The sequence below is a fragment of the Leopardus geoffroyi genome, chromosome A1, assembly GCF_018350155.1.
Source record: "Leopardus geoffroyi isolate Oge1 chromosome A1, O.geoffroyi_Oge1_pat1.0, whole genome shotgun sequence".
Taxonomy (NCBI): Eukaryota; Metazoa; Chordata; class Mammalia; order Carnivora; family Felidae; genus Leopardus; species Leopardus geoffroyi.
In genome coordinates, this window is record NC_059326.1 from 161,872,603 (window position 1) to 161,886,725 (window position 14,123).

The 14,123-nt window shown below is 34.2% G+C and overlaps 1 protein-coding gene across 1 annotated transcript in view; it reads right to left on the bottom strand.

Moving 5' to 3' along the window:
* ST8SIA4 (ST8 alpha-N-acetyl-neuraminide alpha-2,8-sialyltransferase 4) overlaps window positions 1-14,123 on the bottom strand; it is a 99,367-nt gene that overhangs the window by 73,250 nt on the left and 11,994 nt on the right. Inside the window, 1 exon segment of the mRNA XM_045499420.1 lies at window positions 8,624-8,881. Coding sequence (XP_045355376.1) covers window positions 8,624-8,881 — 258 coding nt within the window.

A 14,123-nucleotide genomic window follows, 5' to 3' on the forward strand; every position in this document is an offset into this window, starting at 1 on the left:
ATCTAAGAAGTGTTCCTGTCTGTGTCTTTGCCTTTCATATTTATGTTATTCAGTGTCAACTATATACATATTTGATGAATTTGGAGAAAGTTTATCTTCTTGTATATATCAGACAATGAGAATTTTCATTTCTAGTCAATGCCCATGTCTATTGGGAAATGCACTGACAAATTTAATTTTCAACTACAACACTTAAACATGATGTGTTTTGGGGAGCCTGGGTGGCGCAGTCGGTTAAGCGTCCGACTTCAGCCAGGTCACGATCTCGCGGTCCGTGAGTTCGAGCCCCGTGTCGGGCTCTGGGCTGATGGCTCAGAGCCTGGAGTCTGTTTCCGATTCTGTGTCTCCCTCTCTCTCTGCCCCTCCCCCGTTCATCCTCTGTCTCTCTCTGTCCCAAAAATAAATAAACGTTGAAAAAAAAATTAAAAAAAAAAAACATGATGTGTTTAGTATCATTCATCATTAATTATTTTTATAGTTTATGCATTTCTTTACTATATTTCCCAGCTGACACTATAAAAACACTTTGAAATGATAGGCATATATTATTATTATCACTGAACAGTGGAAAAATTAGACATTTGTTTAATATTATGCTTCTATTAGCAGGAACCCAGCTTTTTGACATCTAGGATATTTCACTATACTACCCTTCATATTTCTGTATTTTCTTCTTAATTGTAAGTGTTTCAATGACCTTTACTTATATATGACTCCTCTTAACATACTAATTTTGAAATCCAGTGTTGTATGAGCTCTAAGACAACAATACATGAACACAAACTGTATTTTTCTTAAGTCCAACATTAATTTTTTCATCCAATAAATATATAGCATATACTTCAGTATATCAATTTTGGTGCTAGATCCTGAAGATACAGGCTAAATAAATTAGACATATTGGGAGTTCCAGCTTACCTAGAGCTTAGTGTCTACATATACTGAGATGTCCAATACATCTCAAACCTTAAAGCACATAAGAACCACCTGAGCACTGTGACCAAATGCACATTCTGACTCAACAGGTCTGCTGCAAATTTTGAAATTCTGTATTTCTAACAAGCTTCCAGGTGATGACAGCATTGGTAGTTCAGAAGTACAATTTGAACAGCAAGGATTTACTTATATAAATATGTATATATAAATATATGTAGGTAGGTAGGTAGATAGGTAGATAGATAGATAGATAGATAGATAGATAGATAGATAGATAATTTTAACTGACCTCTCATTGCTGATTTTATATTTTAAGGAAAAAAATGAACCAAGAGGAAATTAGGAGAGAGTTGGTTGAGCATGTCAGGAACCAAGGATGATGATTAACAAAGGAGAAACTGAGCAAATACAAGACAGTTGTCTAGACTGGAGGGAAGATGGGGGCAGTATAAAATGGAGAAAAAAGAGGTACAAGGAAAGGAATAAATAAACAAAATTAAATTTGAAATTCCAACTAGCCTGAACAGAACAAAAGGTGTTTTACAGCCCTCAGTTAACCATTTCTTAATCACTTCACTCTTACTTGCTATTCCTAGCATCTCTGTTTAAGCACAGTGAAAAGCAGCATATGATGGTCAAAAATATCAGTTGCTGTTTGCAACTGTTAATTTACTCCTCTCTCAGAGTCTTCCACATGATGTCAAAGTGGTACAGAGCAGACCATATTTATTTCATCAGACTGGACACAGTCTCCCTTCTATAAAAACCCAGTAGGGACAGGTTGCCTGACATTTCCTTCAATCCCCAGATATTGAAGGAAAAGGAAAGAATACACCATCGCTTTCCCACACCTAGGTGAGGTGAGAATAGGGTAGATGGAGTGAGGATTTGTTCTGCACCATCTCTCAGTATCAATATTAAGAATTATCTGAAATTTCTGTTGTCATCAGAAAACTACTATTACTAAGCTCATGGAATTCTTGAGTAAAGACAAATATTAGAATGTACTGTTTTGTAAGTTCACATGGGTGTAAATTATGTGAAAAACTTAAAAAAATAACTGAAGGAAAATTTAAAAGAACTTTAAATATTGCAAAATCCAAAGCAATTTTCACCACTAAATAGTTGTATACTTTAAAATATACAATGTTATAATAATTTTACAACTACATGAAGTTAAAAAAAAGACTTAAAAGACACTTTTAAACAGATTGTGTAAAAGTAGCTTTATAAACCTGTTTTCCTTTGCCTATGATGATATAAAATGATACATACTGTCTTCTAATTCTTGAAATTCTTGAAATTTTACAGCATACTTTTAGATATGTATGTGTGGAATGAACGGGGCAGAGATTTTGTAGAGGCAATTCTATCACTCTGTGGGCTCTGTGAGTAGGTAAATTGTAATACTTTAAGTAAAGATAAATACTTTATACAATGATCTCAGCTTCTAAATTAAAAAAACAAAAGCATAGAAAGCATATACCTTCTTTCAATATCATCTACAATGAACTCAGCTTATACTCCTGAATTCTATACTGGGCAATGGTTTTCCTGTGCAGTGTTGATTCTCTCTCCAATATTTAGCATATGTCAGGCCACCCAAAGAAAAAATATAAAAAATTAATATCATTAGGATAATTTATTTAATGCTTACCAGTTTTTTAAACTTAATGATGAAGGTTCTAGTGATATCATTATTCTTCTTCATGTGATATTAAAGAGCTATCAAAATTGAATTTGGCTCAGAGAAAGTATTATTAGGATTGTTCCATAGATTGTACATAAAGTCTAAAAGTGGGTCCAACTACCTTACAGTGTAACTATGGTAGAAGTCACCATGCCCTTTAGACTGAGTTGAATATTGTTCCATATCTTGTGAAAGTGATTGAGTCTACTGAAGGCTTGGTTATTTCTGTAAGTTGTGTAGCTGTTTGGTATGTTCTGTTTAGTGTATGTTGGGCTGTGAGACAGTTTGTGGCACTATACTAATGCCTTGTAATGCTCTGTGATATGTTCTTATAATGTATTGTATGTGATATCTAAAGGTTAGTCACCTATCTAGAATTCTTATGGAATATTTCAATATTTCAAAGACTTCACACAAAATTCTGAGTTTGAACAGTCTCATTCAGTATAGGAAGCATACCTTATTCTCTTTCAAATATGTTGTATTGTTCTGCACAACTTGAACTAATGGAGCTGACCACAGACAAATATTTTAAATTTACCATGTGTGTTTAGAGATGTCTCATTTCAGGGATTATTTCTGACCCCACACAGAAGGAATTCAAGAAGGAATGTATAGGTAATCATTTCTATAACTGTGCTCCACTCATGACTGGCCTGAGTGGCATGGTTGGCCACAACAGGTTTGTTGTATGAATAAACTAATGTAGTAAGTTACTGATACTTTTGAGAAAATAATTACAGTTTACTTTTTAACACATTTTCATTTTACATGACAATTAGCATCATACCAAACAAATGTGTTTCGATGAGTAGAATTATAGTTAATGTGGCACCTGGATGGAGAAGAATTTTAGAGAATTATTTGTGGAAACCTCTAAATTTACTGGTTCTATAAATACTGGTACAAAGGAGTGTTTCACAATTTTAAAATCACATATATTTTTCCTTCTTTTGTCTACAGACATCTTTTAAAATGATGTTAGCAGTGTAACAGTAGCCCACTGAATATTTGGAATGTCTTTTTATTAATTAATAAAACAAAGCTATCATTAAGCCTAAAATTATACTTCTCTTCACTTAAAAATGCCATAGATATAGATTTTATTTGAAGAGAAGAAGAGTTATCCCAGAAAGGAAAAGAAAATATTGGAGATAAAATCATACATCCCATAGAATTCTTTTGTATAGATCCTGGTCTGTGCCAACTCTATGGATGCAGAGGCACATAAGAGAAAGTCATAGTTTCTTATGGTTTCAAGATAACAAATCCAGAGTATTCAAAATGCTTAGATCTGAAGAAGTAGATGTAATGAATAATATTAAAATATTTCCTTTCCTGCCATTTGTGACAACGTGGATTGAAATTGAAGGTATTATACCAAGTGAAATAAGAGAAACACAAATACTGTATGATATCATTTATATGTGGACTCTGTTATTTAAGTGCATTTTCCTGTTATTTAAGTACATGTAAATATGAGACATAGATTTTACACATAAATTCCATATCTAGTCAGTCATTAGGGAATCCAAACTAGGCTTTAATTGATTTTCCTTTTTTTTTTTTTTTTTTTTTTTTTTTTTTACTTGAAGCATCACATAGACGAGGGCTTTTACTTTGTGTAATATCCCACTGAAACCATCATTTAATTTAATTAGTTAAGTGATGATACAAACTTCCACTAAGGGAGTATTTTGGGTTTTTTTGTTGTTGTTGTTGTTTTGTTTTGTTTTGTTTTGTTTTGTTTTGTTTTGTTTAAGGGAATATTTCTTTTAAGACAAGAAAGGCATGACAATGTGTGTGTCTTTGTATTTATGTACAACTACCACTATACGGGCAAACATACAAATGGTCACTTTTCACAGGCTAATTTTAAAATACTTATGTGAGGTATTAAAAATAACATTTTCTGGGGTACCTGGGTGGCTCAGGTCGGTTGAGCGGCTGACTTTGGTTCAGGTCATGATCTCATGGGTGCTGGGTTCGAGCTCCACATCGGGCTCTGTGCTGACCGCTCAGAGCCTGGAGCTTGCTTTGGATGCTGTGTCTCCCTCTCTCTCTGCCCCTCCCCAACTTGCGCTCTACCTCTGTCTCTCAAAAATGAATACACGTTAAAAAATAATAATAATAAAATAAAATAATAAAAAATAATATTCTCCAAAATTATACTTCACAGGTCAATGATGCCACGTGTATGCACCATATACCCTCCTCTCCCCAATAGGACAACAGCTTAGAACAAGAGATTCCTGTTGCCATATAATAATACACTTATACATCATTAAACAAAAAAAAAAAGCATTTTATTTCTTTAAAGTCTTTCTGAAAAAAACTAAAAGTGAAGCTTAAAATTTAATTAATGTCAAGTGAAGATTTTATCTAAAAATAATATTTGGTTTATAAAGCTTGAGGTTAAGTTGAACATAATACTTCTATGTATGTGATCTTTGAGGAGTCACTGAACTAATTAGTGCTCTCTGCAAGCAGACCAGGCATAATTTATCTCTCTCTTAACAAACTTACTAACAGGAAAAGTGGGAAACAAATACACAACCTGGGAACACAGGCTATGCGTGCAATCAAATGACCAACACCATCTGTAGATATGCAGATATATGTGCAGTAGGTATCTAGGAAGGTGAGATATTTGAAAGATTCTAAAGATTGTTACCAAAATTTGTAACAACTTCAACCAGCTTGATATGGATAGAAAACTAATTCAAGGAATGAGTCTCCCATTGAGTTTTAAAGCAAAAGTCCTTTGTGGTATTCTAGAGTAAAAGAAACATATGTACAGTAAAAAAAAAAAAAAGACACACACATACTCAGAGAAGGAAAAGGTATTTGGCACATAGATGATGTAGCAGAACTCCATGAGAAAGGCAAGAGCTTTAGGAAAGATTGAAGTTTGGTTTAGTGATATGTCATTGAAAACTATTGCGTCCATGAGACTCAAAGGAATGAATTCTCCAAACAGCTATTACACAACCAAGATTGTTTTCCTGCAGAGATTATTTCTTTCCAATCATAAGTGGACTTTGGCTAAAGTTTTCCTTATGAAACCAGAAACCTAATCCAGGGCTGCATTGCCCTAGTACATACTATTATCTAGAATATTCCAACTTCTATTTTTGGAAACTAGTAAGAACTTCGGGGTAGGAGAAGAAAATAAAAATAATTATAGTGATAATTTTCATGCCTTCATTAAAATCATTATCCTAATTTTTTACACTTCTTGGTAACTCCATAACACAGTTATAAGCTTATAGAATTGGTCATTATTTTGCTCTTGTAAAATAAGTTTTAAAAATAAAATAGCGAGGCACCTGGGCAGCTCAGTTGGTTAAACATCTGACTCTTGAATTCAACTCAGGTCAAATTAAAAAAAAAAAAAAAAAAGGAAAAAAGGGGCGCCTGGGTGGCGCAGTCGGTTGAGCGTCCGACTTCAGCCAGGTCACGATCTCGTGGTCCGTGAGTTCGAGCCCCGAGTCAGGCTCTGGGCTGATGGCTCAGAGCCTGGAGCCTGTTTCCGATTCCGTGTCTCCCTCTCTCTCTGCCCCTCCCCCGTTCATGCTCTGTCTCTCTCTGTCCCAAAAATAAATAAACGTTGAAAAAAAAAATTAAAAAAAAAAAAAAAAAAGAATTCAACTCAGGTCATGATCTCAGGGTCCTGAGATTGAGCCCCACATCGGGCTCCATGCTGAGAGTGGAGCCTGCTTAAGATTCTCTCTCTCTCTCGGGGCGCCTGGGTGGCGCAGTTGGTTAAGCGTCCGACTTCAGCCAGGTCACGATCTTGCGGTCCGTGAGTTCGAGCCCCGCGTAGGGCTCTGGGCTGATGGCTCAGAGCCTGGAGCCTGTTTCCGATTCTGTGTCTCCCTCTCTCTCTGCCCCTCCCCCGTTCATGCTCTGTCTCTCTCTGTCCCAAAAATAAATAAACGTTGAGAAAAAAAAAATTAAAAAAAAAAATCTTAAAAAATAAAAAAAAAAGATTCTCTCTCTCTCTCTCTCTCTCTCTCGCTCTTTCTCTCTCCCTGTGCCTCTCTCTCTCTCTCTCTCTCTCAAAAATAAATATATAAATAAATAAATATTAAAATAATCATAGCTCAGAAAAGTATAATTAACCTCATGAAGTTCTGTTCCTAAAATCACTCCCCCATTTGCAAATGCTCAAAATCATAAGTGACTTGCAACAAGGAGATAATAAAGTTCTGGAGATACAATGCACAGCACCATGATTATAGTGAACAATACTGTACTATAGACTTCAAAGTTGATAGAATACTCAATCATTTTCACTATAAGAAAGAAGTGGCAATTATATGAACTGGCAGAGGTGTTAAGACAACAGTCTTAATTTCAATCAAAGGTGAGGCTGAACCTAATAAGTTATATAGATCCCAGTGCTAAAGCTTAGAGGGATGTAAGAACAAGGATTTCAGTCACAGGTGATCCTGTATTCCTCCAGTATTAACCAAACTTGAAAATTCTTCTCTTTATATTGCAACAATTTCCACTTATGCTATAAATCTTTACTTCTTTATTATTCCTGTCCTCTGATTTTCAGTCTCTTTAGAAATTCTAGAAGCCTTAGTTTCTTCTTCACAACCATACTTCTCACAGACTTCAGTGGTTGGAGCTCATTACCTCCACTTCCAATTTAAATTTCCCTTTTTCTTTCCCAATTTAAATTTCCAATTTTTCTTTCCCTTATTAAATTTTTTTTTTACCTCCTCTTTGGATATATTTTTGTTTGTATATCTACATGTTGACAGAGTTTTTTCTCCCCCTCAATCCAATCAATCTTTGACCATGCATCCAATTGAGAAAAAGATAATAAAGTAAAATGTTTGTAGTTCTATTCATTGTTATGAAATGTATTCACCTGATAGTGTGCTATTATGATTTTTCATGGCCATTATTACTTTATGAAAACATTGCTGCCAATTTATGATTAATACTTCTATAATTATATTTATTTTTAAGGCTATATTTCAAAGAAATATCTATACTTTTATCTTCAAAATCTATACTTTAACAGGCTGAATTCCAGCATAACTTTAGGTTTTCAACATAGCAAATTGGTATGCTTTCCTATGTTGACATTGAGCTATTTCATATTTAAACATACATACTTCATTCATTCAGAAAATTTTTTCTGAAGAACTAAAACAAGCCAACAAATATGTTCAGATGCATGAACTGGAAATTAAAAACCAGTACCTATGACGTCATCACAATCCCATTTCTATGGCTGTTTGTTTCACCTAAGGTTAACCAAACACATGACTCATCAAACATCTGCTCACCATCAATGAAAAACAGGGATGTTTAATTATGTGAGAAAACTCAAAAACTAAAGCATACTAACATACACAAATATATAGAGTACTGTAATGAAGGCAATTTGGTGAAAGATATCAAATGTAACCTTGCTTATGTACTTTTTGAAAATTTGCTTTATAAACTTATGTTCTTAGAATCTGCTAAATAATTGTCATTATAAGGGTAAAATTACTTACATCTATTACATCATTACATAGATGTTCATAATCTTTATGAATAAATAAATATAATTTCTTATATATAAAAAGGATTATAAAATTAACGACTAATTAACCAATAATTAACTATTATTTATATTAGTGAATTAATTAATTAACATTAAATTAATTGATATCAAGGAAAACGATTAATAAAAGTCAGTTTCTGTGTATTAAATCTAATAAAATTGTCAACTGGCAAAAAAAAAGCTGGTGTGATACTGCTGCAATAAGATCACCTTTTCTTTCAATGACACAATAATTTTAACTTCATTTTCCAGGGTAAATGTAAATTTGGAAACTATGCAGAAAAACATAGCATACATAAATATTTGTTTGATTTTTTAATAATCCTTAATATTGATACTAGACTTACACTCTTCTGTCAGTTTTCTATTCCTTAGTAAAACATCTTTGAAGAAATTACAATCTTTAGGAACAAAAGAAAGCTCACCTTATTACAAAGTTGTGACTATCAATCTCCTTTCCACATTCACTATCGAGCAGAATGCCAGAATTTCCAACAACTGCACAGGTCTTAAATCTGCGATTTTTCATTGGTGACACTTCAGGTAGGAGGCTGTGAAGATCCTGAGAAATATTTAGTGTCCGACGCCTGTCGAGTACATAGTGTATGACATCACCAGGCTTAAAACTGCTCTTGACCACTGAGACATCTCGTTCTGCATCTAGGAAACGAAGAATGTTCTTCCTATATGTGAAATACAAAGTTTTCCATTAATGACAACATAGCCGAGAACTGGCGATATGCACAAAGTAACAGGTAATAAAATATAAATTGGTAAATTGCTAATCTTAAATTGTCAGGTGGTAATTAAAGCAACCAAATAAGTGAATTCTATTGAAATTGAATTTGTCCTTTAAAAATGATTTGCACATACATTCTCAATGATTTGTCAAATACATATAGTATACACATCTATTTATAGAGTGAAAAAAGGTCCCCATCTATCAAAAGATATAGAAAAAATAATTTATTCTGCTGCAGACACTCTGGGAAACAAAAGGGAGTTTCCTCAGAAAGTTAAAAATACAACTACCCTATAATCCAGCAATTGCACAACTAGGTTTTACCTAAAGGATACAAAAATACTAATTTGAAGGGACACATGTACCCCAATGTCCATAGCAGCATTATCAACAATAGCCAAATTATGGAAAGAGCTCAAATGTCCCTCAATTGATGAATGGATAATGAAGATGTGGCACTTATATGCAATGGAATATTACTCAGCCATCAAAAAGAATGAAATCTTGCCATTGGCAACAATGTGATTGGAGCTACAGTGTATTATGCTAAGTGAAGCAAGTCAGTCAAAGAAAGACAAGTACCATATGATTTCACTCATTGGTGGAATTTAAGAAACAAAACAGATGAACATGGGGGGATGGAAACAAGAAAAGAGAGGGAGGTAAACCATAAGAGGCCCTTTTTTAACTACAGAAAACAAACTGAGGGTTGCTGGAATAAAGGTAGGTGGGGGATTAGCTAAATGGGTGATGGGTATTAAGGAGGCCACTTGTTGGGATGAGTACTGGGTGTTGCATGTAAGTGATGAATCACTAAATTCTATTCCTGAAACCTATATTACACTATATGTTAACTAGAATTTAAATAAAAATTTGAAAAAGGCCAAAAAGAAAATTTTATTAAATAAAACAAAAATACTGTGACTTGACTTTGCCTAACTAGATATTCTGCTAGCTTTAGTTAATTTTCTATAGTCATATTGTTTTGTTTCGTGTTCTGTAGTTAAGGTAAATAGAAATAACTTAAAATGGTTTGGAATTATACCTTACTTAACTCTATTAAAAGGATTAAACTTCCCAATAAACCTATACATTAACTCAAATCATGTATATATTATAATTATTTGTAGAAGGGTTAAAACTACACTGTATGAAAGTTTTCTTTCAAGAATCCAGGAAGAAAGATGGGTACATTAGAGGGAAAAAAATGGATAGATAAAATACCTCACTATGCATAGCAGAGATAGCTAATAGTTCCTTAGTGATCTTCCTTGCTATCTTGCTTTTATTATTTGAATTTTCTAAGTTTTGCTCAGGCATAAGAATCCTCAGCTAAAACATTTCCAAGTTTACAAACCCAAGTGCAGATGGGTTTGGTCATGTGAGTTAGTTTTCTTACATGGGATACGGGTGGATCATGTGCGTGGCTATACAAGAGAGAAATAAAATCTCAACTTGTTTGATCCACTGTATTTTTTTTTAATTTTTTTTTTCAACGTTTATTTATTTTTGGGACAGAGAGAGACAGAGCATGAACGGGGGAGGGGCAGAGAGAGAGGGAGACACAGAATCAGAAACAGGCTCCAGGCTCTGAGCCATCAGCCCAGAGCCTGACTCGGGGCTCGAACTCACGGACCGCGAGATCGTGACCTGGCTGAAGTCGGATGCTTAACCAACTGCGCCACGCAGGCGCCCCTGATCCACTGTATTTTAAGGTTTCTCTTTTGTATTATGGAAGCTTAGCCTATTCCATACCAAATAAAGAAATTTATAACAGATTCAAAGGTGCTGTATAAACAAATATGTATATGCTAAGTTAGACGATAAAAAAATAAAGGTATAGCTGGCTTTTGATATAATCAAAACTCTTATCTGCGGTAATCTGGGAGTTATATCCTATATCTAATAAGCCTGGTGCTCTTGGAAAAATGGTTAAAAAGTGTTTCATGTTGTTTTATGTTGGTTGCTCCTTTTAGCAAGGCACTAAGACAAAGTCAGCCAAGTGACAAGCTGAGATGGAAATGGCAATGACCTGTATGTAAACTGTGAGAGTTTGGTAATTGGGACCTCCAAAATGTCTCAAATACCCCAATTATCAAAAGACACAACTATAAATCAGAGCCATCCCAGGAGCAAGGGTCATTGCCTTCCCACCAAATTTATAGATTCAAATGACTTGGGAGGGAAATTGAGGGAAAGGATGGTGAAGCTAGAATAATTAGAGGAGAGTCAGAGGCTGAACTGTTCAGAAGAAATCTCTGGGTGTGGTTATTTATACAAGGAATTAACTATAAGGAAATGGCCCAGGAGTCTAGTATGTTTTTGAGGGAATTATATTTCTAAAGAAATGATAAGCCTGCCTACAGACGTCTGAGATCACTTAATCCTCAAGCTACCAAACATATACCAGCCAGAAGCAATCTGAGAAACTCTCTCCAAGATTGGAAGTTGGATATAATTTACTGAAGTGCTCTTATTATAAGCTTGTATTCTCAGAGTGCTAAAAACAATGCCATTATAATAACATTTAAGATATGACAGACATGTTTTCCTTTAGTGCTGTTACGGTTTAAGCTCTAACACATTTGTAAATTTTATTACTGAGCACAATGTGACCTCCTCCCACTACTCAACCAAAAGGGCAATTCTCCGTATCACACAAGCCAGAAGCATGAATAGCAAGGAGGGATGAAAAATAACTAACTCAAATCTTCCTTTTTGTTTTACTTTGGTTTGCTTTAAATAGGTGCCAGTTTAATGTCTTATTAGAAAACCAGTTGACTGAAAACTTTGGCCAGGTTTGATACACAAGGGATATAACCATTAATTCTCTGGAAAAGAAAATATTTTTTGAATTTTTGCTCCAATCAGAATATCAGGTTCATAATTAGAATTTATACAGGAAAAACCTTTATAAATGCCCTATAAATGAAATTTAAAAATTAATAAAAATGCTATCAAGCACCATAACAGTTCATCTTAACTAAGTACAGATTATATGTGAAGACAATTGCTAGTGAAATCAGCAACTATAGGGTATATGAATTACAGAAAATTAAGAAGTCTTTCATTATGTTAAGAACATATAATTCTTCACAAAAGTTAACTATCACCAAGAACAGCAATCCATAGAAACTTTTGTACATACTTACTGACATTTGTTTGTTTAGAGAAAAGTTTTAGTAATACCTAACACCTGTATTTCAAAAAAAAAAATTCTCATTTCCTGTGAAAATGACAAGGCTGGCTCTAAAATAAAAACTGCACGGATGTGGTCAAATCACCAAACTAGATTATCATTTTCCTTTGAACATAATTTAAAGGGGTTGTTGTAGATATTTGAAGATGTAACTCACAAGTGGTGAAGTGTTTGCAAATGTGAGGTAAATAGACCAGAGGACAAGATTTGAAAGAAGACTCTTTAACTGGGAAATCCAAAAAGCAAAATCCCTTTACTCAAGAAAAAAGTTACCACTTACGTTCTTGTCAACTGATGGGGACTTTCCAATTAACAGCACCGTTGCTGTGTTAGAGAGACTTCGCAGCAAAAGGTTTTATTCTTTATTTTTTTTTTCAGGGCACAAAGCTACTGTATTTGGACACAGTTTGCTACATACACAGAAAAGCTCAATACGCGTTTCCAGCCAGCCCAACCCCGAGCACTGCAAAATATTTTAAACACAGGTCTTTTACATTCCTCAGTATAATAGAACATCTTTAATTTGTTCACTCTTAGGGAAAATTGATATTAAAAACGAACAATAAGAGTTCAGAGAAATTTCAAAAGATAACACATTGTCTAACACTTGAGATACATGACATAATTATTAAATGCAGATAATACTATGTGTTCTTCCAATGCTCTTGTATAGGCTGAACAATTGTTTATTTTGTTAGTATAGTATTTGTCTTTTTATTCATTTTATTTTTTTAATGTTTATTTATTTTCTTTTTCTTAATGTTTATTTATTTTTGAGAGAGAGAGAGAGGGAGAGGGAGGAAGTGAGGGGCAGAGAGGGAATCTGAAGCAGGCTCTGTGCTGTCAGTACAGACCCTGATGCGGAGGCTGAAAACCATGAATTGCGAGATGTGACCTGAGCCAAAGTACAATCGGAGCCAAAGTACAACACTTAACAGACTGAGTTACCCAGGCGCCCCATGTTTACTTATTTATTTTGAAAGAGAGAGACAGAGCATGCACACAAGGCACAGAGAGAGAGAGGGAAGACAGAATCCCAAGCAGGCTCCGTGCAATAGCACAGAGCCCAATGTGGGGATCCAACTCACTAACCGTGAGATCATGAACCAACCCGAAATCAAGAGTGGGAGGTAAACGACTGGTCCACCCCAGTGTCCTTATTTGCTTTTTTTAAACTGGAAAAAGGGGGAAAGGAAACCTTGAATGTCTGCAGTATGTCCTTTTTCTAATATTGAACTAAACTTTTCTATTTTAGGGCTTACATCTATGCATGGAACATTATTTTAGCGCAGACTCCTGGTGTAGGATCCAAGAAAAATTGAAAATAATTATTATGAGTGAATAATATTGTGACTTCAATGCTTAATAACTTTTTTTTTTTTTTGCAAACACTATGGAAAGGTTATGTCTTTCTCTCTAGCAAGCTATAGGCATTTTTTTTTTTTTTTAGATTATAGATGTAATGGACTATAAAAAGTTCTGTAGATTTGCTAAATCTAGTTGTTATTCAGACTGTAAATCTCTGAAGAAAAAGAAAAAAAACACTAATGCCTAAGTATAATTAACTAAATGCCATTGGAAACATGAAAAATTCTTATGCTGAACTGAAACAACACTTTATCACCAAGAACACACATGCTTTTGCTCAGATAATTGACATGCATGAAAACAGCAGATTCAACAAAATGATTTCAGCATGAGAGAGACAAATGATTCCTAATACTTTTTCTTAATATGTGGTCAAGTTATTACCAGATACTTAAAGCAAGGGGTCATGTTTTCTGTGTGTGACTGAAAAGAGCAACAACAGAAAAGATTCCTGACAGGTCTTCAACTGTCGTTTTGTGGCCATGATGTAACTTTTGAAGCAAAAACCTAAATTCAGTAACTGTTTTGATGATAAGGATAACTGAGTCTGAAAATATGTTTCACTTTCAGTGAGACTAAAAATCTTAGTCATAAAGATTATGTTTTGTTAGGCAAT